This window comes from Rousettus aegyptiacus, unplaced genomic scaffold (genome assembly GCF_014176215.1).
Source record: "Rousettus aegyptiacus isolate mRouAeg1 unplaced genomic scaffold, mRouAeg1.p scaffold_m13_p_3, whole genome shotgun sequence".
NCBI lineage: Eukaryota > Metazoa > Chordata > Mammalia > Chiroptera > Pteropodidae > Rousettus > Rousettus aegyptiacus.
This window is the reverse complement of record NW_023416306.1, coordinates 15101733-15124660: the sequence shown is the minus strand read 5'-3', so window position 1 is coordinate 15124660 and position 22928 is coordinate 15101733. Positions and strand designations below refer to the sequence as shown.

At 47.9% G+C, this 22928-nt stretch overlaps 1 protein-coding gene across 1 annotated transcript in view; it reads left to right on the top strand.

The window, feature by feature from the left end:
* PAPPA (pappalysin 1) overlaps positions 1-22928 on the top strand; it is a 221432-nt gene that overhangs the window by 139245 nt on the left and 59259 nt on the right. Inside the window, exons 11-13 of the mRNA XM_016152350.2 lie at positions 16369-16482; positions 17410-17545; positions 19853-20066. Coding sequence (XP_016007836.2) covers positions 16369-16482; positions 17410-17545; positions 19853-20066 — 464 coding nt within the window. The remainder of the gene's footprint in view (positions 1-16368; positions 16483-17409; positions 17546-19852; positions 20067-22928) is intronic.

Genomic DNA, 22928 nt, shown 5'->3' with positions numbered 1-22928 from the left:
TTTAAATTTAAATAGCCACATGGGAGTAGCAGGCTTCATGTTGGACTGAGCTTATCTAGAGTATATCACATCCAAGGGCGGCCACTCATAGTGAGATCTTAGGCATGTTACTTCTCCTCTCTGGGCCTGTCTTCTCATCTGTAAAATAGGAAAACGAAGTGGTCATTGTGAGGATCCCATAAAGCCCTTGGAACAGGGTTTGGTGTAAAAGAAATGGTACCTAAATTTATTCAGTTGTTTTATTAAATCCTTTTAACCAACTTATGTGGTGGGAATCATGTTCCCATTTCACAGATGGGGAAGCGAAGTTTCACAAAGGGTCCCCTGCTGCAGGAGTGAATGCAGCTGCGCCAGCTCTCCAGCCCATGCCCTGTCCCGTGTACCACACCCCCGGCCCCAGTAGGTTTTTAAAATAATATTGTTCTCTTCCCCAGAATGAAACATGACACACTAATCTTTTTGTGATACGATTTCTTAAATCGTACAAGTCTGCATATTTGCTCAATGGAGGATTTTTGACTTTGGAATACATTTCCCATCATTCACAATAAATATTGGTCTCAGTGATCTCTTGCCTGTGAAGCTTTCTGTATTGCCCCCCATGGTCTACAATGTCCAATAGCCTTAGCAGGCAGGGCCTTGCTGATCTGTACCAGCTCTAATTCACAGCACATGGCCTTAAGGGTGTGTTCCAGGCAGAAAATGGGCCAACTTGCAATCCCCAGACATGTTTCTCCTGCCCAGGAGATCTGTCATTTGTTTCTCCATCACTTTAAAACTTAACTGTCCTTCAAGGTCCAGCTCAAAGGCACCTCTTCCCTGTGGCCTCCTCTGACCACTGCAGTCTGTGGGCAGCCCTTACTCTTTTGACATATCATGGCCCTTTTGGAGTTACCCAGTGGCCCAGAGCACAAGCCGCCTTTTAGTTCGCATTTGCCTGTGTCCGTGGCTTTTCATACCAAATGGCCTGTGACAACTAAGGATTTTAATGTTGTCTTATCCCTTTAGGCACTTCTAGTGTCTAGCACAGGGTTGGCTGCCTACAGAACACACAGAGAATGTTTCTGGATTCACTGAATGATGCCGTTAGAAAGAACACCTGCTGACTGATGTCTTCTTTGTGATTGGCTTAAATATACAAATCCACATCTCTAAGTGATTCCCTTAAGTGGCCAGATTCTCTTGTGTATACAATAGGTGACCAGAGTAAACAGGGTCTTTTTAAGTCCCCTGGTTCACCCTCTACATTACAGATGAGGCAGGTGAGTTGGGGGTGGGGGGTGGGGCGGGACGAGGTCTTGAAACTCAGCCTCAAATTCCTTTCATTCTGCTGTGCCTCCAGGATCGCCCACTGCTCCAGAATGTTAGCTGTACCAGGAAAGGGTTTTTTTTTTTTTTTTTTTTTTTTTTCTGTGTTCACTGCCATGTGTCTTAGCATCAAGAACAGGGTCTGACATGTTGTAGGCATGCGATGAATATTTACATGTAAGCCTGCACTTTCCTCTGTCAACAGCTTTGCGTAGAAAGTGGGAAATGGCTTCTAGAGTCCGAACCATGGGATCAAGTCTCTACCCCTTTCCCTCTTGTTACGGTGGGAACACTTAGGGTCTGGGTGATATCCCTGTGACTAGAGGTTGATGGAAACATAATAGGCTGTCTTGCTGGCTTGAGAGTGTGTTTCACCCTCAGAGAGGTCTTCCAGGCCCAGCCAAGGAGGGGGTAAAGAGCAAGAGAAAGAAAAGGAAGGGAGGAAAGAGAGGTGGAGGGAGAAGAGAAGAGCACAATAGAAAGTAGGCAGAGAGGAAAAGCAATGACTAAACAGTGCTGAATGACAGCAATGACAATTGTAATTATAGAAGTTGATAATAATGACAGGAGCGATGTGAGTGACCTGGCTATCAGGGTAGTCATGTCACAGCTCTGCCCAGAGCTCCATGCTGTTTTAGCACCTTTACACCTCTAACCACTCTATGAGACAGCGACTAACTCTCTGATTTACAGAGAAGTAAGTAGATTCTCACGGAAGTTAAGTAACTTATCCCAGTCTCTGCAGCTGTCCTGGGGATGAGGCGAGGACATCTAGAATTTGCACCCATGTCTCTCCTCTTCTAAAGCAGCGGTCCCCAAACTTTCTGTCACCAGGGACAGGTGCTCCTATGAGAACCTAATACCTGATGATCTGAGGTGGAGCTGAGGCCATGATGCTCGTGCTGGGGAGCAGCTGCAAATGCAGATGAAGCTTCGCTCGCCCAACGCTCACCTCCTGCTGTGCAGTTCGGTTCCTGGCAGGCCACTGACTGGCACCAGTCTACAGCCCAGTGGTTCGGGACCCCTGCCAGAGCCAGGAAGAAAGCAGGAAGGAATGAAGGAGGGAAATGTTAATTGTGTGTTTCTAAGATAAAGGGCAGTGTCTAAACACTTGATTGTTCCAGGGCAGTTTTCATCCTTGTAACAACCCCCCAGAGCAGGCACAGTCACCTTATTGGCAGTGTAGGAATTTAGGCTTTGTGAAGAGTTCAAGGTCATGCAGGCAGTAAATGGCAACAGTTGAAATTTCCAGCCCACATCCTTTTGGCTGTAAAATGTATGTGACTTCCACTGCTCCAAGGAAGGTTCAGGAAAGTGGCAGGTGTAGGGATTGTTGAAAAGTTCACATCCCAGATCATGCTGCAGTTGTTCCCAGGGACCTCATCTCAGAACAGCTGCTTCACCACCCTTCTTTGTGCAGATGTGGGCTGCCTTGGCCAAGGGTGCCACTGGGGGAAAGCAGCGCTCTGGAAGGACCGTCCCTCACAGGAATCTGCTGATGAGGTGGTAAACATGTAAGTCAGCAGTGTTCACTGAATACTTGGTGGGCAAAGCTCCCCCAGTGTGCATGTCATGATCACTGCCCCTACCTCTGAATTTTGGAGGGGCAGGCCAGAGAGAAACGGCACCCTTGTCCTTAAGAATGAGACTCCTTGTCTGAGCTGGAAGTCCAGCAGGACACTGTTAAGAGTATGAGCAATCCCTGGGCCTCTTGTTCCTTGCACGTGTTAGTGCATTGAATCCTTTGGAGCCTCATCGTAGGAGAAACCAAGCCGGAGGCAGCGCTGACAAGAGCACTCACTGCCTGCTCTTCAAGAGCAAAGAGGAGAGAGCCCCTCGCTCGGTGGTTTTCAGTCTTTCCTTACCAAGGTTGTAGGTGGGGAACAGAGACCCCAAGATCTGCAGGGAGAACCCAGGGACAATGCACGCTGCGTGGTCATCCTGCCATAGAGCGGGATTCCTGCAGGTGATGTGACTCATACTTTATCTTGGACACAACTCGGAACACACAGATCTTAATTAGGAAAGCTGGAGGAGACGAGTGGCCGTGGGGGAGGACAAACAACGACGACGAAAAAAACAACCTGGGAAGTCTTCGTTTTCTAAACTTGAGAAAACCTTGTTCTTTTAACACAGAGATGTTTTTAAGCGAAAAGTCACTCCCCTGACATTTCTTTAATAGGCCAGTGTGGTCAAGACTTCAATTAACCACTGCTCAGCTATTCCTAACCAAGGGTTTCGGTGACCGGGCACGAAGCTTGGATGTGGTCATCGCTTTCCCGATTAACCCATAAATGTCCCAGGGCTCCCAGAGAAAGGCCGAAAGGAGGTCTGAGCCGAGTAGTCGAGGTTTCCATGTTTCAGCGTTTTACTCCAGAGTTGGTGGTGTGTCCCAATTCTACCCTGGAACCAGTAGAGAGGGTATTTTGGATTCAAGCTAACTGCGTTTGTGTTCTTGAGCTTCTGTATTTGATTCTCTACTCAGGCAGTTGGGGGTGCTGGATTTAGCTCAGACAACACTACCTGGTCCTGTTCTAGAATCATAGCATCTTGATAACCTGGAAGTGTTTCAATGATCAACATGCTTCTCTAGAAATGGCAATGCCTCTGAGCCCTGAAATCAAAATCATAATGCTTCAGGATTCATATCTGGAGCCAGCAATGTCTCTGTGTTCTGATCTAGAGATGAGTTAATATTCTGGTCAAAGCTAGTAGAGCCCTTTTGATCTGATCCACTGTCCACACTGCTTTTATACCCTGATCTAGAACTCATGAAATTTCATTAATTGCTTTCAGTGTAAATGTTTTGTTTTTTTTTTTTTTTAAGAGGGAGAGATTTGGAAACCCAGAAAGTCCGCGATGTGTTTTTTCAAAAAACAATGTGCTCAGAAAGCTGTTTGCAGCAAGATTCCGCATCTCGAACTTTATCCTTCATGCCTCTGCTATTGACATCATCTGGGAAACTGGGTTTTTCATGGCTCAGCTGTGGCCCAGTTTTTTTTCCCTTCTCTTGCCTTTTATTTTTTCGCCGCAGCCTGTGCTCTCCAGAGCCTACTCGAAGTTAAGATTTTGCACTGCAGTCTAAGCCCTCAGGCATAGATGGTCGAGGTAACTTCCTTCTCTGCGCCCTTCCCTTGGCCTGCAGGTACCTGGAACATAGTACCTGCCCTGTTGCTTGTTCTATGAGTGCTGCTCACTTAATCTTTTACCCTCAGCCCACTCTGTCTGTGGGTTTTGGGAGCTCTTCAGGAGAAGAGATTTTCCCTTTATTGCTTTTATTTCTCTGGGATTCCATTTTCTCATGTGAACCATGAGGAATAAAGAAACTAACACACATAGTAAATGCTATATAGATGTATATTGAATGAGGACATGAATTACGAAGGAAAAAGAGAAAGACAAGAAAAAAAATCTGAGCTTTCGCTGCAAAAAAAAAAAAAAAAAAAGATCTGAGTCTTCTAAAAGAAAACTGAAATATCTGGGAGCCCCTGACCTCTGCCTCTCACCCCTTAAGAATTTCAAGAAGGTCCCACAACCCACTCTCCTAACCCCGTCAGCATCTTACTGTTGGAGAAGACACATGTGCCGTGAAGTCACCCACGGACCATCTGGTCGGGGATCCCGTGTCCCTCCTCGGCTGCGGGAGATTACGTAAGCTGGACGGCAGCCTCCAGATGTTAGCAGTTTCTGCTCATTTTTTCCCTCCCTTTTCAACAACAATAATAATAATTAAAACAAACACAGGCCTCATTCCCTGCCCGCACCCCTGAAATTACAAACAGGTGGTCCCAGATGCCCTTCCCCTTCTCCGAAGGCCTCCTTGTCTCTAAGCAAAGCAGCCGACCCCTGTGCTGAGCCGGAGAGCCAGGCCAGCTGCCTTGTGGCGTGGGCCACAGGCCCCGGAGAGGGAACATGGCCATGTCATGAGAAGTCCCTGTGCTGGACTTTCCCTTTCCCCAGCTCCCACCTCCAAAGCCTTGGCCTCCAACTTAAATGGGTGTCCTCCGGAGGACTAGGTGGCTTAAGAGATTAGTAACGAGATCCCGAGTCTTTTCAGTGCTGGGTCAGGAGTTCAGAGGCAGGCCTGGGTGACGATCGAATGGCATAATTACAGAGACCAGAGCAGGCCTTGGAGGGCCCATGTGAAATGAGCCGGGCCAGGCCTTTAAAAGGAGGAGTTGTCAGCAGCACAAAAGCAGACCGCCACATCCGACACTAATCACTCTCCCTTGTTAGAGGATTTACTAGCTGTGGGGAGCCCCAGCCCCCTGCCCAGCACCTCCTCAGACCTCCTGTCTGGGTTTCGGTGATGGGCACAGCCCAACGCCTGGCTCTGCTGTCTGCGAGATGGAGAGAGAATGCTGACCCCACGGCTATGAGAATGAACATTTCATATGACATCAGTTGCTGACCCGTGTCCTTATTTTAATTATCGCTACCACTGCTGTGGCGATTATTTGTTTCTCCTCCTTGGCCTCAGTTTCCCTGTCTGGAATTGGGTAATATGAAACGCATCTTCACAGTGACTTAAGGATGGAGCAAGATGGAGGCGAGAGCGCTGGGCGGCCTCTGTCATCACTGTTATTGTCGTCATTCTCATGATGCCTGTCATGTACACTGCGGGCCCGAGTTTCCTCACCTGTATAATAGGAGACAGCCTGGAGTCACGTGGGCAGGGGCAGGCCCAGGCTCGACCATTCCTGACAGGTGTGTCTTTGGCAACCCTATTACCCCTGTGACCTTTAGGCTCTTCATCTGTAGTGTGAGTAAGGATGGTATTACCTGCCTCACAAGATTGTGAGGATCTGCCTTTGGAACACAGTTGCTGGTCACATTTCCTGGTTCAAATAGGGGTACAGAAAACACTCTGGCTTTTCCACCTACCATGGATGCTTCGTCAGACCTCTCGTGTAAACGTTTGCTTTGAAGGTCGGGACATCCACCTTCTATGCCTGTGTCTGTGAAATTAAGCAATTGAATGAGCAGTCCCCGAGTATCAATTTTGTGATGCTGAACCATTTCTCTTCTAGAAGTTTAGTTTCGCCACCTGTAAAAATGTTACTGTGCTAGTATGCTGTAGAACAGTGATGTCATAAAGAATTTTTTCACTCCATTCCTCTTGAAAGCCTAGACTTTTTCTGCATGATTGTTTGATCAGGCCAGGGTCGTGCACCCCAAACCACAGGATTCCAGACATGGGGGAAGGTACAGGCCTGGAGGATGTTAGACCCCTGAGGAGTGTGAAATGCTTAATATGTTAGGGACAGACCCCGGGAGCAATGAGGTGCTAATCACCCCAGAGCTGAGCCCCAGGGCTGGAGGGCATAGAATGCCAAGTTATCTTATCTGGAAGTGACTCCCGGTAGAGGACCTGAGGTCTGCTGCTGTTTCCAGAACTCTGGGGGCGGGGCTGAGGGGCGAGGGGTGAGGAAGAAGGTATCTGCCGCACACTGGCCCTTCACACAGGAAATGCTTCTTTACTTGATTGTCTGTTCATGCCAAATGATAAATCCTGAAATCGATAGAAAGGCAATCCACCCCTTCCCCTCCCCTCCCTCTGTCTCTTTAAGACTTGTGTCAAAGGGGAAGGCTGCTCTTGAGGCCTGGGGAAAGTGATAATTGTTTCTAATGGTTGATAAAAGAAAGCCTGGCTTTCTTTTCTCTCTGTCTCTGTCTCTGTCTGTCTGTCTGTCTGTCTGTCAGTCAATCTCTTTCTCTCAATCTCTCTCTCTCTCCTTCTCTCTCTCTGCCTCCTTCCCACCTCTCTTATTGCTATTAAGTGTGTACAAAGAAAGTTGGAGGAGGGGATTAAAGGCGTGTGTGTGCACACATGTGTGTCGTATATCTTTTACCCCTCTGTTGCCCATTAAGTTTGCGATGTTCAGAGTCAGTTTGGAATGAGGGGCACAGGAAAGAGGTCGGGGCAGGCATAAGAGTGGAGAGAAGGACAACCCGGGTGGGAGAGGCTCTGAACCTGGAATCGAAGCATTTGGATTGCAGGTATTCATATCTGTGTCAATTGAGATAAGGCATGGGAAGCACCTGTTAGAAAGCCTGATAGATAGTGAAGGATCAATATCATGTATTGTTATTGTTGCTAGTGTACTCTTTGATTCAACTAATATTTGTTTAGTGGGTACTTTAGGGCTTCCTCTGCTCTTAATCCTGAAGATATAATAAACAAGACCCCATTCCTGCCCTCAGTGAGCTACCAGACAAGCTCAGGGATTGCAGGTAGGTTCATATCCTGGGCCAGTGTTGACCAATCGTGTGTGGCTCGCAGTAGGCTGGTGTTGAGATGGACTCAGAGGTCTGTGCTCTGGAGAAGAACATGCACTAATTCATGACGTCTGTCCCGGGAAGGAGATGGGGGGTGGCAGCACTGATGCTGCCTCGACCGATCCAGGGGGCCCGAGGGCCGTTTTACTCCCTGTCAGCTGTCGGCCTCAGCTTCTCATCTGGGAAGGAGAGATAATACTAATACCTTTCTCACAGGACGGTTTCAAGGATTAGATGAAATAATGGAATCAAACAGGCTCTAGAGTGCGTTATACCGATGAGAGAAATCACCCTGACTACCAGTTACCATTGTCATCCTCGTATTTACTGCAGATCAAGTCCATGCGAGCCTGGGTGGCAGAAGGGTCTGGCTGCAATGCCTGCTAACACTTGTGCATGACTCTTGGGTCTCCTGGTGGCCTTCTTGCATCAACTACATCATCTCTGCACGTCGGGCTAGGCCTATGGAGACCTGGGCTTCTGGGCCAGATAGGTCATCTCTGAACCACGTGTGTCACTTTAGAAAAGTCACGTTAGTTCGACACAGGCAACGTTTGGTCAGCGCTGCCCAGTGACTTATATTAGACACCAATGAAAAGGAGAGATAAATCAGGCTCACCCGCTATCCTCAGAGTTCATGCATGCAGACAGAGGGACAGACGAGAAACCGCACTGCGAATGCATTGCAGAAAGGGCATGGCCAAGAGTAATGGGGAAGTCCAGCCACAGGGTGGGGAGAGAATGGACTTTGAGTCAGACCAGTTGGCTTTGACTCCTAAGACCATGCCTTCCAAACCTCAGGGTTCTTATCTCTAAAGTGGGGACAAAAATATTTACATTTCAGGGTTGTTATGAGAGTCAGATGAGATAATGCACAGGAAGCAGCCATCCTGGTCAGCTGTCTTTAAGGGTTGGTGCCCTCTCCCTCCCACGCGGGACTACTGGGGAGGGTGCGACGTGTTCTGTAGGGAACAGCCGCGCTGGCTTTACAGAGGGGGCGTTATCCTACCTGAGCCGAGCCATGTCCCCGTCCCCCTGGGCCCTTTACAGCCCGGGTCTGACGCGCTGCCTCCCAGCAAGCTTTCCCTCCAGTTGTCATATCAAGAAACTCTGCCCCTCTTGCAACCTTGCAATACTTGGGAAAATAATTTGGCATTGGACCTGTAAGCCTGAGGTTAAAATGTGGCCTAAGTAGAAACATTGGGAAACACTGCCTGGTGCGTGTGTGTATGCGCACGTGCGTGCGCTTGTGCATTTTTGTGTATTGTTATTGTCAGCATGAACCCCACACTCCACCCCCCCTCCCAATTCCTTTTCCTTATTCCCAAGTCCCTTTGGTTGAAAGAGGAAATTGGAGAGGATGGGCTAGAGGTTTGACAAGCACTTCCTCCCTCCTGTGATTGACAAAAGGGCATGTAAATCTGTAAAAGTGAAATTCAATAGAAACCTCATGGCATCTCCCCTGTGTGGGAAAATACCAGAACTCCCGCTCCCCCTGTTCTCCCTCTATCTCCCCGCCTTTGTGTACGTCGTGTGTGGGTGGAAGATAAACTGGATTTAAAAAACTCTTTGAAAGCAAGACATCGTTAACTCCTCTAATTGAAAGCAGTCGTCGGCAAAGGAGGGGCTTTGGTGGCGGGTGCTGGATGTAGTGGCTGGCAGTGCATGGAGTGGATGCGCGTCCCCAAGTCCTGGGGCCAGAGAGGCCTCTGCGCTGTCAGGCCGGGCACCCCAACCACCGCTAGGTACCCTAGCCCATCCCAGAGGAGCTGATAGCATACCTTCAAGCCTGTTTCTCCCCTCCCCACTGGGCTCTGTTCCCATCTATCTATCTATCAGATGTGACAGCTAGAATCACATGTCTGAGGACCATCGCAGCTCAAATCCAGTGCTCTCAAAGCTCTGGGGGAAGATCGTCAAGCTCTTTTGCAGCATGTATCAAAAACAACAAACAAATGATAAAAAAAAAAAAAAAAAAAACACATTGCCAGAATGGATGCAGTAAACTTTTATCTTATTCTCTGGTTGTCTTAGAAAAGATGGCTTTGAAATTAATTTTCCATCTCATAGTGTCAGAGACATGAAATTCATGAGTCAACTCAGAGGCCAACAGGATGATCACGCTTCATTGCAGAGTCGACACTTTCTTCAGCAGCAGTCACTAGAAATCGAAGGCCAGCAAACGGACAGAACTGCAAAGCCTTCTGGGGATTCATCTTACTTTATCCTTTGCAAGTGGGAAGGAATTTGTGTCAAAGGAAGGAAGCAACTGAGCCCCATCCAGGGCTCTCACTGCATAGCCCTGACCAAGGTAGACCTAGACAGGCTTGCTTCTGTCTGCTGAGGCAACTTCTATTCAGGTGCCCAAGAGAAGGCAGCAAGGAGAAATGCCAGTCCATCCTCTGTTACAGCCCCGAGAGATATGAAGGCAGGACCTTTTCAACCTCGCATTGACAGTTAAGAGTGTGGGCTGGGTTTATACTTGAATTTGAATCCTGGTACTACTAACTGGTTGTATGACCTTAGGCAAATTACTGGACCTCAAGGTCCTTATCCATAAAATAGGTATAATAGTACCTCCCTCACAGAGTTGTCAAGAGGATTACATGAATGGCTGAGTACATATGGAGTCCTTAAAACAGTGTCCAGCATAAAATAGACGCTCAATATATGCTGCTATTTTTATTGTTGTTCATTGAGAACCTATGTGTCCTCTGTGCTTGGCAATCTGCTAGGATTTATTTGAAGATAAATAAAACATGATTCTCACCTTAGAAGTCTTCAGAGTTTAAAGGGATAGGACTGGTCTCTAAACAACTATAATCCAACTTGACAAGCGCTGTAACCAAGGTATATATAAAGAACTATATGGACACATAAGAGAGAGCAATTAATTCTGCTTGAGAGTGAGCAAAGGCTTTCAGGGGAGGAGTGATATTTGAAACTGGCTTTGAAGTATGTGTAGTATTTCACAAAATGGTCAATCCAGTGCTTTGGAGTAGAGTTGGTTGGGGGCGGGGGAGAGGGGTTGCAGGGAGAAGTCTGGGCACAAGCATCATTCATGGTAGCAGAGTCCACAGCATGTGGGAGAAGGAATCATCCAGTGAGAAGGGAGCACCTCTAGGTATATATGCAGACACCTGTCTGCTGCTCACGGAGGGAAGAGAGCTGGCAGTGAAGGAATCAGCTGTGTCTAGTAAACTTTTCATCCTGTGGTCCATGGGCAGCCATGGAGGGAATGATAAGTAGAACAGCGATATGACTAGTTTTTCACTTTGGAAAGTTAATTATGGGGACCTTTGGAGCAGGGAGAGCATGTGGTAACTGGAGGCAAAGGGAGTGGTAATCGATGCTCTCTTCTCCATCAGAGGAAGGGGAGGTTTTAACCAAGTAAAGTAATAACTGTGCTTCACAATAGAATACATAGAACATGGAATCAGAGACATCAAATTCCAACTTCTGACTGTCATACACAATTGGATATATGATCTTGAAAGAGTTATTTAAAGCTTCTGTGCCTCATTTTCTCCTCAGAAAAATGGGATGATGATTCCAACCTCACAGAGTAAATTTGAGCATGTAGTGATATTATGACCGAGATCCTTGGTGGGTATTATTACTGTAGGCGTCCATAAGCACCTGGGGCACTTAGAGGTCATTCATTACAACTACTACAGGTCACAGGTGGGAAATTGCATGTGAGAGAGTTGTCCAGCTAATAAGTGACACAGCCAGAACTGACCCAGTCTTCTATTTCCCATGGGTGGTACTGAAGTAAGTATAGATACAACTGAAGATGATGGGGAGTCTAAGGCAGGGGTCTCCAACCCCCGGGTCATGGACTAGTACCAGCCTATGGTACTAGTGGTCTCTGAGGAACCAGGCTGCACTACAGGAAGTGAGCGGTGGGCTAGCAAGCGAAGCTTCATCTGTATTTGCAGCCGCTCCCCAGCGCTAGCATCACCACCTCAGCTCCACCTCAGATCAGCATTAGATTCTCCTAGGAGCACCTGTCTCTGGTGCCAAAAAGGTTGGGGACCGCTGGTCTAAGGGATTGTTCTAAAGATAAGTGGCTCCCCTCAAGGCCAAGGGAGAAAGCGGTTGGTTGCCTCTTGGTTCCTGCAGGTGCTAAGTGGTGGTAAGAGGCAGTGACCTGCTCGGCTTCCATCTGAAACCTGAGGCTGGGCCTCCTGGAGGAGAGAGTGGCACGGGCACGAGAATTCCTGTCTGTTATCCACTCTGTGAATTCTAGGGAGAAGAGGGAGAGGTCTTGATGGAGAAAGTATTCTACTCAGCAAAAGCAGGATTGAGAGAGTGCAGAACATAGGCAAGAGAAAGGCGTGAAAAGTTGCGTTTTCATAACATTTTGCCACTTGTCTTATATTGTGAAGACACCTACCTTCCTTGACCACTGAAAAAGGAACAGTCTCAGGAAAGAACCCGTTCAAGTTCCCACAAAGAGCAGGAGGAAGTACAGCCAGCTATCTCTCCCCTGGCTGTTGGGAAGAGCTGTTCACAAGTAAATCGGCCCATGAAGTAATCAAGAAGATACTGGGAAATCCCTCCTCCAACCCTGACAAGACCTAAGTGGGGGTGCTTGCCAACCCCACCACATTTGCTCCCTTCCCCCTTTACTAGATCATTTATTTATCAGTGCATTCATTCATTCAGGGAACACAATATTTTAGTCATTCAAAATAATTGTTGTATTTCATATAATTACGATAACAATAAGATATCAACCTCCGTAGCAGGCTTTTATGTGTACAGTGCAGTATTGTCAGTTATAGGCACAATGTCGTACAGCAGATCTCTAGAGCTTAGTCATCCTGCTTAACAGAAACTTTGTGCCTGTTCATCAGTAACTCCCTTTTCCCCTCCCTCTGGCCCTTGGCAGCCACCATTCTATTCTTTTGATTCCATCCCGCCCTTCATCTAAGGGGAATCACACAGTATTTGTCCTTTGGTAGCTGCCCGATTTCACTTAGCATACTGGCCTCAGGGTTCATTCGTCTTGCCTCACAGGGCAGGGTTGCCTTCTTTTTTTAACGGTGAATAATAGTCCATTGTATGTATATACCACATCTATTTATTCATTTATCTGTTGATGGGCATTTAGGTTGTTTCCACCTCTTGGCTGTTGTGAATAATGCTGCAGTGAACAGGGGAGTGAGCAGAAAGACAGATTTCAGCTCCAGGAAACCCCCTCTGTATCTCCCTAAGGGAACCTGAAACTTAGAGGCAGCAGATATTTCTAGAGCCCCCTGGATGTGCGCCATAATGGCAGTGAGCAATGTGATGGGAGGAATCAGATTTTGTTATCACTAGTGACAAAAAGGGTAAAAGGTTTACTGTCTTCAACTTCTTGACGTCTATGGGGCTAGGAGGCGAGGTAGAGCCCTCAGCTGCATCGGGAGGATCTGTGTCTGGCCGAGTAGAGAACCTGGGGAGATCAGGATGGCTCCGCATGAGTTTTAGGAGATATGGAGAAGGTTGGGAGAATTGGGAAGGTCACTGGAGCCAGAGACCCTGAAGACACTGGGGAGAGTCGGTGGGTAAGGAGGGACTTGGGGTGACAACGTGACAGCTTGAGTCCACCCTTAGTATGCGATGTAGCTCCCCTGCTTGCTCCCCAACAAAATATTCGGTAAAATCTACTTTGCTCAGTAATGCTTTGCAGAGTTGGATTTGCTTTTGTGGAAGGTGCATAAAAGAGAGTGAGTAAGAACAGAGCCTCCCCATAGAATTAGTTACCTTGGAATCACACTTATATTCTTGGTGACCAACCTCATGCCCATGGGCAAGGCATTTTTTTCTCTCAGGACTTTGGAGCCCAGTGTACCCTACGCCCTCAACAAATGCCTGCTGAATGGGCACATTCATGCGGGGTCCATAAAAGCAGGACACTCGCTGAGTGTCTGCTCCCCTGCGGCCTTCCCTTACCTCCCCAGGAACATGGATGGTTTTCAGATCCACTGAGGCTTTGGGCAAAGGTTCAGCTGGATTTGTTTGTTCCTCTCTGATCTGCTTTGACTGTCCCTGGTCAGGATCCCAGCCAGCCTGAAACAAACACAAAACTTAAGTAGGAAAACAGGAGGGTAAAATAACAGCAGCACGCTCTTCTGAAGCCCTGTTTAGTGCTGATAGGGGACGAAATAACAGATAAGAGGACGTTGTATTTAAGCAATAAGGACTTTGTTCATGTCCGAGACTTCTCTGACTGTGAATGCTTTAAGGAAGAGATAAGCCTCCTTCCCCCAGCCCTCCAAAGATGTCCTCCACCACGCTCTGCTGGGGGACAGGCAGCTAAGAACACAAGAGGAAAGAATTCCAAAATAATACATGTCGAATTGCTGGCCTGGATTTCAAATGCCATAGATAGTTTATGCAAAGTCTTGCACTGTTGTAAAATGTAACACAATCCACTGGCGGATCTGCCTTAGCTCGGTCCCAGTTGTTTTTGAGAAAAATAAATAAACTCGAAAACATCTTCCAGCCCATTAAAGTTACTGTGTTTTACCCATAGTCTCCTGGGTATTAGGCTTCCAGAGATTTGAATAACTGAAGCCATCATCTAATTCCTGGCCAATGAGATGGTTGATTCTTGGCAACTTAACTCTCCTTAAGAAGTTACCTGTGACATTCGGGAAACTAGTACTATATTCCCAGGACCCACTGATGCCTTGGGGAGTAGGGAGGGGAACTTTGGCAGTGAACAAGTTTCAATACTTTTTAATGTTTTTAAAACAGTGAAGCTCTTTCCTTAAATGAAACATTACAAAGCAGCTTGATATATAAAACAGATGATGCTCAGATGATGCTCTGGTTGAAACAGTGGAGCAGAAACTGAGCAGATTTTCCCACATTCTGACCCCCCCACCCCCACCCCAGGCTGACACCTCCAAGGAACGAACCAGAGGAATTCACAGGCGACACCTTGAAATCCTATGACCCAATCCATTCAAATGTGAAAGATAAACCAAGGTCCAAAGAGGCATGATAACTAGTCCACAATTAAACATCACATTTTGCGGGCGCTCGGACCAGAACCAGGTCTCATTGATCCAAAGCCAGCTTGTCCAAGAGTGACAATGTGTGATTCTCTATAGTTGGTTAAGCAACTTTCTTCCTTTACTTGAGGTTTCAAGAACAAATCGATGAAGATATTTACATTAAGGGACACTGGATGAAGGGTATAGGGAACTCCCGAAATTATCTTTGCAACTTTTCTGTAAATAAAAATTACTCCAAAACAAACAAACAAAAAAATTATTTAAGAAAACCACTGTTGCTTGCAATTGTAGATTACAGTGCAGCCATGTGTTACATCTGGATGTTGATTAGTGAATTTGATGTGTAACTTTTCCACTCCACTTTAAATTTGTTTTACTCTCGTCTATATGAATCCATAGGGAAAGTCTTGCTTTGCATGATTTTATAAATGGCATCATAATGTACTTGTGTCTTGTTCCTTTTAATTCACTCAAGGTTATGTCTGTGCAGTCTCTCTGTGCTGAAGTCTATGAACTCATAAGCGGCTCTTCCATTTTGTTTGGCCAAGACCCACACTGATGAACATGGAAACTATTCCCAATCTTTCCCTACTGTAGATATTGCTGGAATGGATATTTTTGATCCTTGACTATTTTGAGCCTCCCTAGGTCATAGGTCAGCCTTACTTCCTGAGTAGATTGACACCTGCCAATGTGGAATGACAGGTCCAAATGCACAGGGAAATTTTAAGAGAGGAGCACATTAGAGCTCAGAGGAAAATCACTAATTTGAGGTGACCTTCTGCGAAAATTCTGACCAATCTGAAGAACAACTCAGCTTTTCCTAACCTTTTTCGTCATAGTGCTTTTCTGTTCTACAGCTTACAGTTATGTATCTCTTTGTGATTACTTGATGAATAATTGCACACATTGTCACTCTAAACTCCTCAGCATCTGTCTTGTCCACCGTCTTGTCCCAGAGTGCTTGGCAAATAGCAGTTATTCAATAAATATTATTTGACTGAATGAATGAATCAGCGAAAGAAATGACATTTGAATATACAAGAAACCCCTAAGTTTGAAGAATTCTACTTGTCTATGCAGGCTTTGTGTTTCTTTAAAATCACTTGGTATGTCTATCATTGAAAATGAATATGTGTACGTATTTGTGTATATATGTTTATATATTTATTATATATATATATATATGAAGTGATGGAGATTTTTTTTTGGGGGGGGGTGGAAATGCTTAAAAGCAGAGCTTAGCCTTTGCTCTATCATTAACATAGTTCTGAGCACAATTTACAGATTTGTCCTAAAGAGCTCTGCTTGGTATTCACGGGGCTGTGAGCTCCAGCTGCTCAGCCAGCCTTTCCTGCCACTTTCCTCAAGCTCTGATCATTCCAGGCAGCTTATCACAGCTTAACCACTCTGGGTTTCTGCTTTCCTCTGAGCCTCTACTTCTGTTCCCTCTACTTGCAATGTCCTTCCCCTTACTTCTGACCTATTCTTCCACACCTGACTCAGATATCAGCTCCTCTAGGATTTGTCTCCGTGGGAATTACTCTTTCACCTCTACCACCAAAACTGTTCTTTTCTTAATAGCAGTAACGATGTCTCTCTCCTACTCTAGAATGTGGACTCCTGGAATAGAATCTTATCACTTTATCCATGTCTCTTCCTGCAGCGCCAAGCACAAAATGTGTGGATAGTTGAAGGCTTATCAAGTTGAATTTAATTCAGCCTCTGAGACCTTCTCCAACATGTGTTTTTCTTTTTTTCCCCCCAGGTGTGTCGAACCAAGGTGATCGATCTCAGTGAAGGCATTTCCCAGCATGCCTGGTATCCTTGCACCATCAGCTACCCATACTCCCAGCTGGCACAGACCACGTTCTGGCTCCGGGTAAGCCAGAGCTTCGAGAGCCTCAGCTTCTCCAGCAGTGACCCCCAGGAGCACTGACTCCCATGGCCCTTTCTCAACAGGGTTTGTTCACCCACTGAGGGTGTTCATTTTAAGGACAGGGATGCCTCTGAAATGGAATCCTTTAATTGCCACGAAATATCCCCACGGCGTTCTTATTTTGGCCAAGAGTTTGGATACCTTTGTCTTCCTGCAACCTCCTATTCATTGTCCCAGGTTTTTAAAAATTCTCTTCTCTTCCTTGAAATCTTTACTGATCCCCACAGAAAACAATGACTGTCCTCTTCCTTCTAGTCCTGTCCGTGTTTGGTCAGCTGTTGGTTGACACTTGTTGCACGATATTGCTTAGCTGTCTACAAGCCCACCTTCCCGACTAAAGATTGTGGATTATGTTGAATTTTGATTTGCACGTCACTGACCTACTTTGAATCCATAGTCTGAAGAAATGCAAGGGCCATGTCTTATTAGCTTTGTCTCTTCGGTGCCTGGTACAGAGGTTAGCATGGAGACGCGGCAAATAATAAGTACCATTTTTTGTGGTTCTAGCGTGTGCCGGACACCCTACTCCCATTATCTTCCCGAGCCTCACAGTCACCCTGTGATGTAGCTGTTTACTTAATCCACCACTTGGGGATGAGGGAACGTAGGTCCAGAACAGCTCAGCCACCACTGAATGTCGCACAGGAATGTCTTGGATGGAGCAGAGCCGACACCGGGACACAGTTTCTGACCTCCAAGTCTGTGCTAGTCCCTAAGAGGTTTCACTGCCTCCCTCCTTCCGTCATGGGCCCATGACGAGTAGTCCACTTCTTGAAATAGAACCTTCTCCTTGAGGTGCCCTCCCTGTGGCTGCTTCCCCACCTTGTGGCGGAGGGCATGAGTGACCCTCTGATGTCATGTGCATTTCAGGCATACTTTTCTCAGCCGATGGTTGCTGCAGCTGTCATTGTCCACCTGGTGACTGATGGGACCTATTATGGGGACCAGAGGCAGGAAACCATCAGCGTCCAGCTGCTCGATACCAAAGATCAGAGCCACGATCTAGGTGAGCATACCCCCTCGGGCCTGACTTGCTCTGCCCACGAGCGGTCGTGAGGGTTCGCCTGAGAATGAGTTCTTCCCTCCCCTTCGTTCTCTCTTGTTCTCTGCCATTCCGATTGCCTTCAGATCAGGGCGTGTTTGTGTATCTAGGGAAGTCTGAGTCTGACAGGTATGAGGATGAGGGGTCAGTGTGAGAGTCCGCTCTTCAGTAGCACTCTTCTGCCAGACGCCTCTAATCTTAGGCATCCCATGTGGTCCTCACAAGCCCCTGGGAAGCCTGGGCAAAAGCTGTTTCCCACTGAATGTGTCAGCACCCGAGACCCAGAGAGAAGCATTGAGAGACTCTGGGTTATATGGCGGTACCCAAGAAGAGTAGAGTAGCCAGGTTGCCAGAATATTAGCCCCCTGCTCTTTACCTTATAGCCAGAGATGCCTGTAAATGCCCCCAAAGTGCCAGGGTGTGTCCAGCATAAGCTTCAGACTTTTCCATGGCAGTTGGAATAAGAAAGGGTCAGACTCAGAAGTAGGAGGGCTGGTGAGGAATCAACTGCCTCAGCACAGGATGAAGAAGGAGGACGAGGGCTGGGGTTGTCACGTGACCACCCACCTCTGCATACCCACATGAGCCGTGGTACACCGGAAGGAGCCCCTGCTCCAGAGCTGGCATTCTAGGTTTAAATCCCGCCCCTGCCACTCGCTCACCTTAATAATGTGAGCAATTTTCTTGACTTCTCATACCTGACTCGGAGTCTCGCAGTCCTCGTTGGGGACAATGATGCCACTTATGGTCAGAGCGACATAGTAAAGGAGATGTTCCTTGAGACTGTTGTGACCTGTGCCTAACACATGACCTGGCACTAAGGAAGTCCTTTTACTCGCTCCCACATTTCCAGTTCCCCTTGCCCAGCAGACCTCTGGGCAGTCATGCCAGGTGTTTGGAATTCCAGGCCGGCACCATTCCACAGGGAGCTGCTCATTTCAAAGACCCCTGGGAGGCAAGCAGGCATGGGGTCATTCTAGGGTCAAGTAGAACCCAAGGGAGGAGGGAGGGTATTTTTGTTTTGTTTTGATGTTTACTTATTTAACTCATTTTAAAGGCATGGGACGGGAGGGGAGCATTTTAATAAAAGGGGAGAAAGAAAACCCCTCTGGACTTATCTGGATTCCTGAGAAATTTCCCTAAGTGGGAAGCAAATATTTTCGTAGCCATCCTGGCAGAGAAGACCACAGTCAGGCTTGGAGCGGGAGGTGTTCACTGGAGTGGGGGAAAGTTCAGTTCCGCAGAATCTCCTTAGATCTCACGACATGATGCCTGAGACCTCCACGTATCCCCATCCCTCTCCACCGTGTCCCCATCCTCTGTCCCCAGCATCCTGACATGCCCTGCAGAGGCTTCGCAGCTCAGAGAGTGGACTGCAGAAGGGGGGACGGGGGGGACTGCTGAACTAGGAGCTTCATGTCTCGACCTAGCAGCCCTGCCGGGAGATGCTCAGGATTATCCCATTTGGGGGGGGGGGTGGAGAAACTGAGTCTTAGGGGTTTGCTGGAGTCACAGAATAAGGAAGCGGCTAAAGCCAAAATGGAACCAAGTTGCACCAATACCAAAGGCAGCTTCCGCTGGACCCTCTCCACCCCATACCATTCCCTTCCGTCTCCTGCTGGATGCGCCTCTTCCCCCTGCCCCTCTCCCTGCTGTCTGGGAGCCTGGAGACTTGTTCCCTGTTCTGGAAAGTACCGAGGGCAAGCTTGGATTCTACTTGGACTTTGTATCCCTGGCTGTTTCGTGTCCCTCTGGAAAGCCACTTCTTGCTCACGATTCTCCTTCTCCTGTCTGCAGATTGGTTACAGGTTCCTACTTCATCACAGGGTTGCCTCCCAGTTTCTTAGATTCAAAAAGAGAGCAGGTTCCCCGCGTCCCACAGGAACGGCCTCTTGCTGTGAATTATTCCTGGGAAGGCTGTCTGAAAACTAGCAGCCCAGACCATGCGACGTGGGAGGGAGGTGCGGGCCCGTGCGGGCCAGTGCTGCTTGGCCGACGGGTAGCCCTCTGGGGGAGGAGAGGGGCTTTGGGCGCTAGGTGAAGGGAAAGCTTAGGGGGCAGGGAGGCAAGGGGGTTGGAAAGATTTGGAACCAAGGAAAAAAGGCAGACAAAGAAACTTTCAATCAAACTCAAAATCCCCACCGGCCACCCAATGGTGCTTTTGTGCAGTGACATGAAAGGGTCTGGGGGCTTCGGGAAGGGCCCGTTGGGGAGGGCGTGACTGGCCTTGAGTAATGAGCCTGGCCCCCGGCCCTCTGTCTCCCCTGACAGGCCTCCACGTCCTGAGCTGCAGGAACAATCCCCTGATTATCCCGGTGGCCCATGACCTCAGCCAGCCCTTCTACCACAGCCAGGCGGTACGTGTGAGCTTCAGCTCACCCCTGGTCGCCATCTCGGGGGTGGCCCTCCGCTCCTTCGACAACTTTGACCCTGTCACCCTGAGCAGCTGCCAGAGAGGAGAGACCTACAGCTCTGCCGAGCAGAGGTAAGGCACCCTGGGGCTGCTCGCCCGGGCCATCTTGTAGCCAAGTGGGACGGAGGAATTCTGGGACCCGGGCAGCCATGTGCGCTGCTGTAAAAAGTCTCTTTTCCATCTCTGCACCTTGATCAGCTTTGCCTTTGGGCCTGGGAGGCCCACATGTCTCTGAATTTCAAGGGCGAGGGAGGGATGTGTGGTTGAAAGATGGCCTCCTTCACCTGGCTTGCCATCCCAGAGCTGACGGCCGCTTGCGGGGCGACCCTGGGAATATCGCTTTTCCTTTCTGGGTCTCAAGGTCCTCATTTGAACAAAGAGAAGGTCTGTGGATGAGCTCTCTTCCAGCTCTGGAATATGAAAATATTCTGCTTCCTAAGTTACACAGAAAGGAGGCATTGCCCTCCAAAGTTGAGCGGGATGGAGGGGGCCTGGTATTTGTTTCATCTCAGTTCACTGTGTATTTCAGTGATGGCTGAAATCACTATGTCATCCCATCCAGGCTCCCGAGGTCCCCCCGGTGGCCTGAGAGCCTGTCTTTCCGCTATATAACATCACTTCCTCAGGGTTTGAGAGAGGAAGATGTTTTCTGGAAAGACTATGATGTTTGGTGATGCGCTTACTGGATCTGAATCTATGTGTCCATGAACAAGTCACTTTTCTGAGTCTCAGTTTTCTATTTTGGAAAAAAAAAAAAAAAAAAAAGAAGGGTAATATCTACCCCATGAGGTGGTCTTAAGGGTTAAGTGGTTAGGCAACACACAGAGATAATGTATTAATAAAGAACATTTGTCTCCATATGATGGTGGTGCTTTTCAGCACAGAATTCCATGTAAAGTACTCAGAGTCACAGCTGGAAGAAGCCTCAGAGATCATCTAGCATATCCAAAGTGTCCAAACTTCTTTGTTACCCTCTAGAATTCCAGGGCCCCCAAAGGGGAAGTACTGGTCCAGAGTCACATAGCTTCTCTCGTGTTTGTTTAATGAGATCCAGAAGGAGAAAGAGTCGGGGTCTCGATGGGCTCCCCTAGAGTCAGGCCCTCTGAAAGGCGATTCGGCTCTGCCCTGTGTACCTGGGAGCGTGGAAAGGGGAGCGAGGAAGGGGCCACCGGCCTTTCCCACGCCCCTGCTGCCACAGAGGATACAAAAGGTGGTTGCAAAACTCGCATTGCTCTGCACCCACTGTCTCTAGCTTCTGTTGTGCAAAGTCTGTTGCAATCCTTCGGAGGCCAAAGAGCTCCTTAGATATCACTCATTGTTATATTTCACCCTAAGAGGGCTTTTTCATCCCTGCCTCTCCAGGCTATAAAAATAACTTAATTCTCAGAACCCAGAGAAACAATGCAGATGGAAAATGCAAATCCTTCGACCTTTCCACAATGCTTTCCATCCGTACCCAGCCACCCGCACCGTCCGCGGGATGTCTGACTGAGGCCAGCACTGACTTCTTTGAATTCCTAATGAACAGTTCCTGTGCCCCAAGTAAACAGTAAGAAGTGTTTAACCTTGGAAACAAATCAATCAATAAGTATTTGTCGAGTTATTTGACTTGTGGAAGTACATTGAATGGGGACAAAGCATTGTCCTGTCTCTGACTGGTTGTACGATGGTGAACCAGACACTCCTCACTGGGCTTCAGTTTCCCCATCATGAAACGATAATGGATTGGATGTGTTTCATGGTTCTTTCCCATTTGAACAGTCTGTGGTTCCCAAGAGCTAGGAGGGGCAAGAAGGAAGAGGAAAGAGTCGATGTTTGTTATTTTATTTTCTTATTTCATTATCTGTCCTGGGAGGTATGGACTGATAGAGTGAGTCAGCCCCTAAAAGCCATGTTCTGCACACCAGAGCAAGGCATACCTAGGAGAGAAGAGGACTTTTCACATATGAGCATTTAGTCAGTGAAACTGAGTAAATCGCTGGAGACACAGCCCTGAGGGCCTTGGCTGGCTCAGCCTTGAGCTTAGACAGGCCGAGCCCCCAGGGCTGAGGCTGCAGGTCGCAGGAACCCCTCCTGAATGCCCCAGGGGGAGAAGGACAACAGCTGCTCCTGGGTAGCTGAAGCGGCATTTACCCAAACGGGCTGGACTGTGCAAATGTGTAAATGAATTAAAACAAACAAACCAGGAGGGAAGAAAAGAAAAATAAGCAACAAATGTACAAAGCCATGAGATGTTTTTCTTCATTCTGAAAAACACCGAGGTAAATGACATCACTTTTTATAGCAGGGATTTCAGCTGGTGTCCTCGTAGAAACATCCCCCTTCACTCCCAGCTCTCCCCCAGGTGGCGGAAGGTGCTGCTCTCCCTCCCCTCACGCTCCGCCCACAGCCCTTCCTCCCTCCCTTCCCCTCTCCTCCCCCTTCTGTTCTCCTCGCCTTCTCTCCTTGCTCCCCCTCCTCTCTCCTCCCTCTCCCCCCTTATCTCGTCCTCTCTCACCGCTATTTTTCCTCATTTTCTTTCTCTTTGCCTGGGAGGAACGTTCTATCTGGTGGGGTGCCACAGCGGAAGTACCACTGCAGCAAAATCGATTCAGGTGGTGTGTTCTGACCCAGATCCCAGGGTCCCCAGTTCCCAGGCAGTGCCTGGGATGAATTCAGAGGTCCAAGAAAACAAGATCAGGTTTCTGATGAGAGGTCCAGTTGTGGAATTCTTACAAACCCCAACTCCACACCTAGTTAAGGGGAAGAGGGAAAGATGGAGGGGCAGGGCATAGTGATGGTGACGGGTGAGCTAAGGGGCTTCTTCAGTGAGAAAGACAATCATGAATGGAGTCTCCAGCGTGTCTAATACACTGTCTCCCTCTCCCTCTGCCTCTCTCTCTCTCTCTCTCTCTCTCTCTCTCTCTCTCTCTCTCTCTCTCTCTCTCTCTCTCT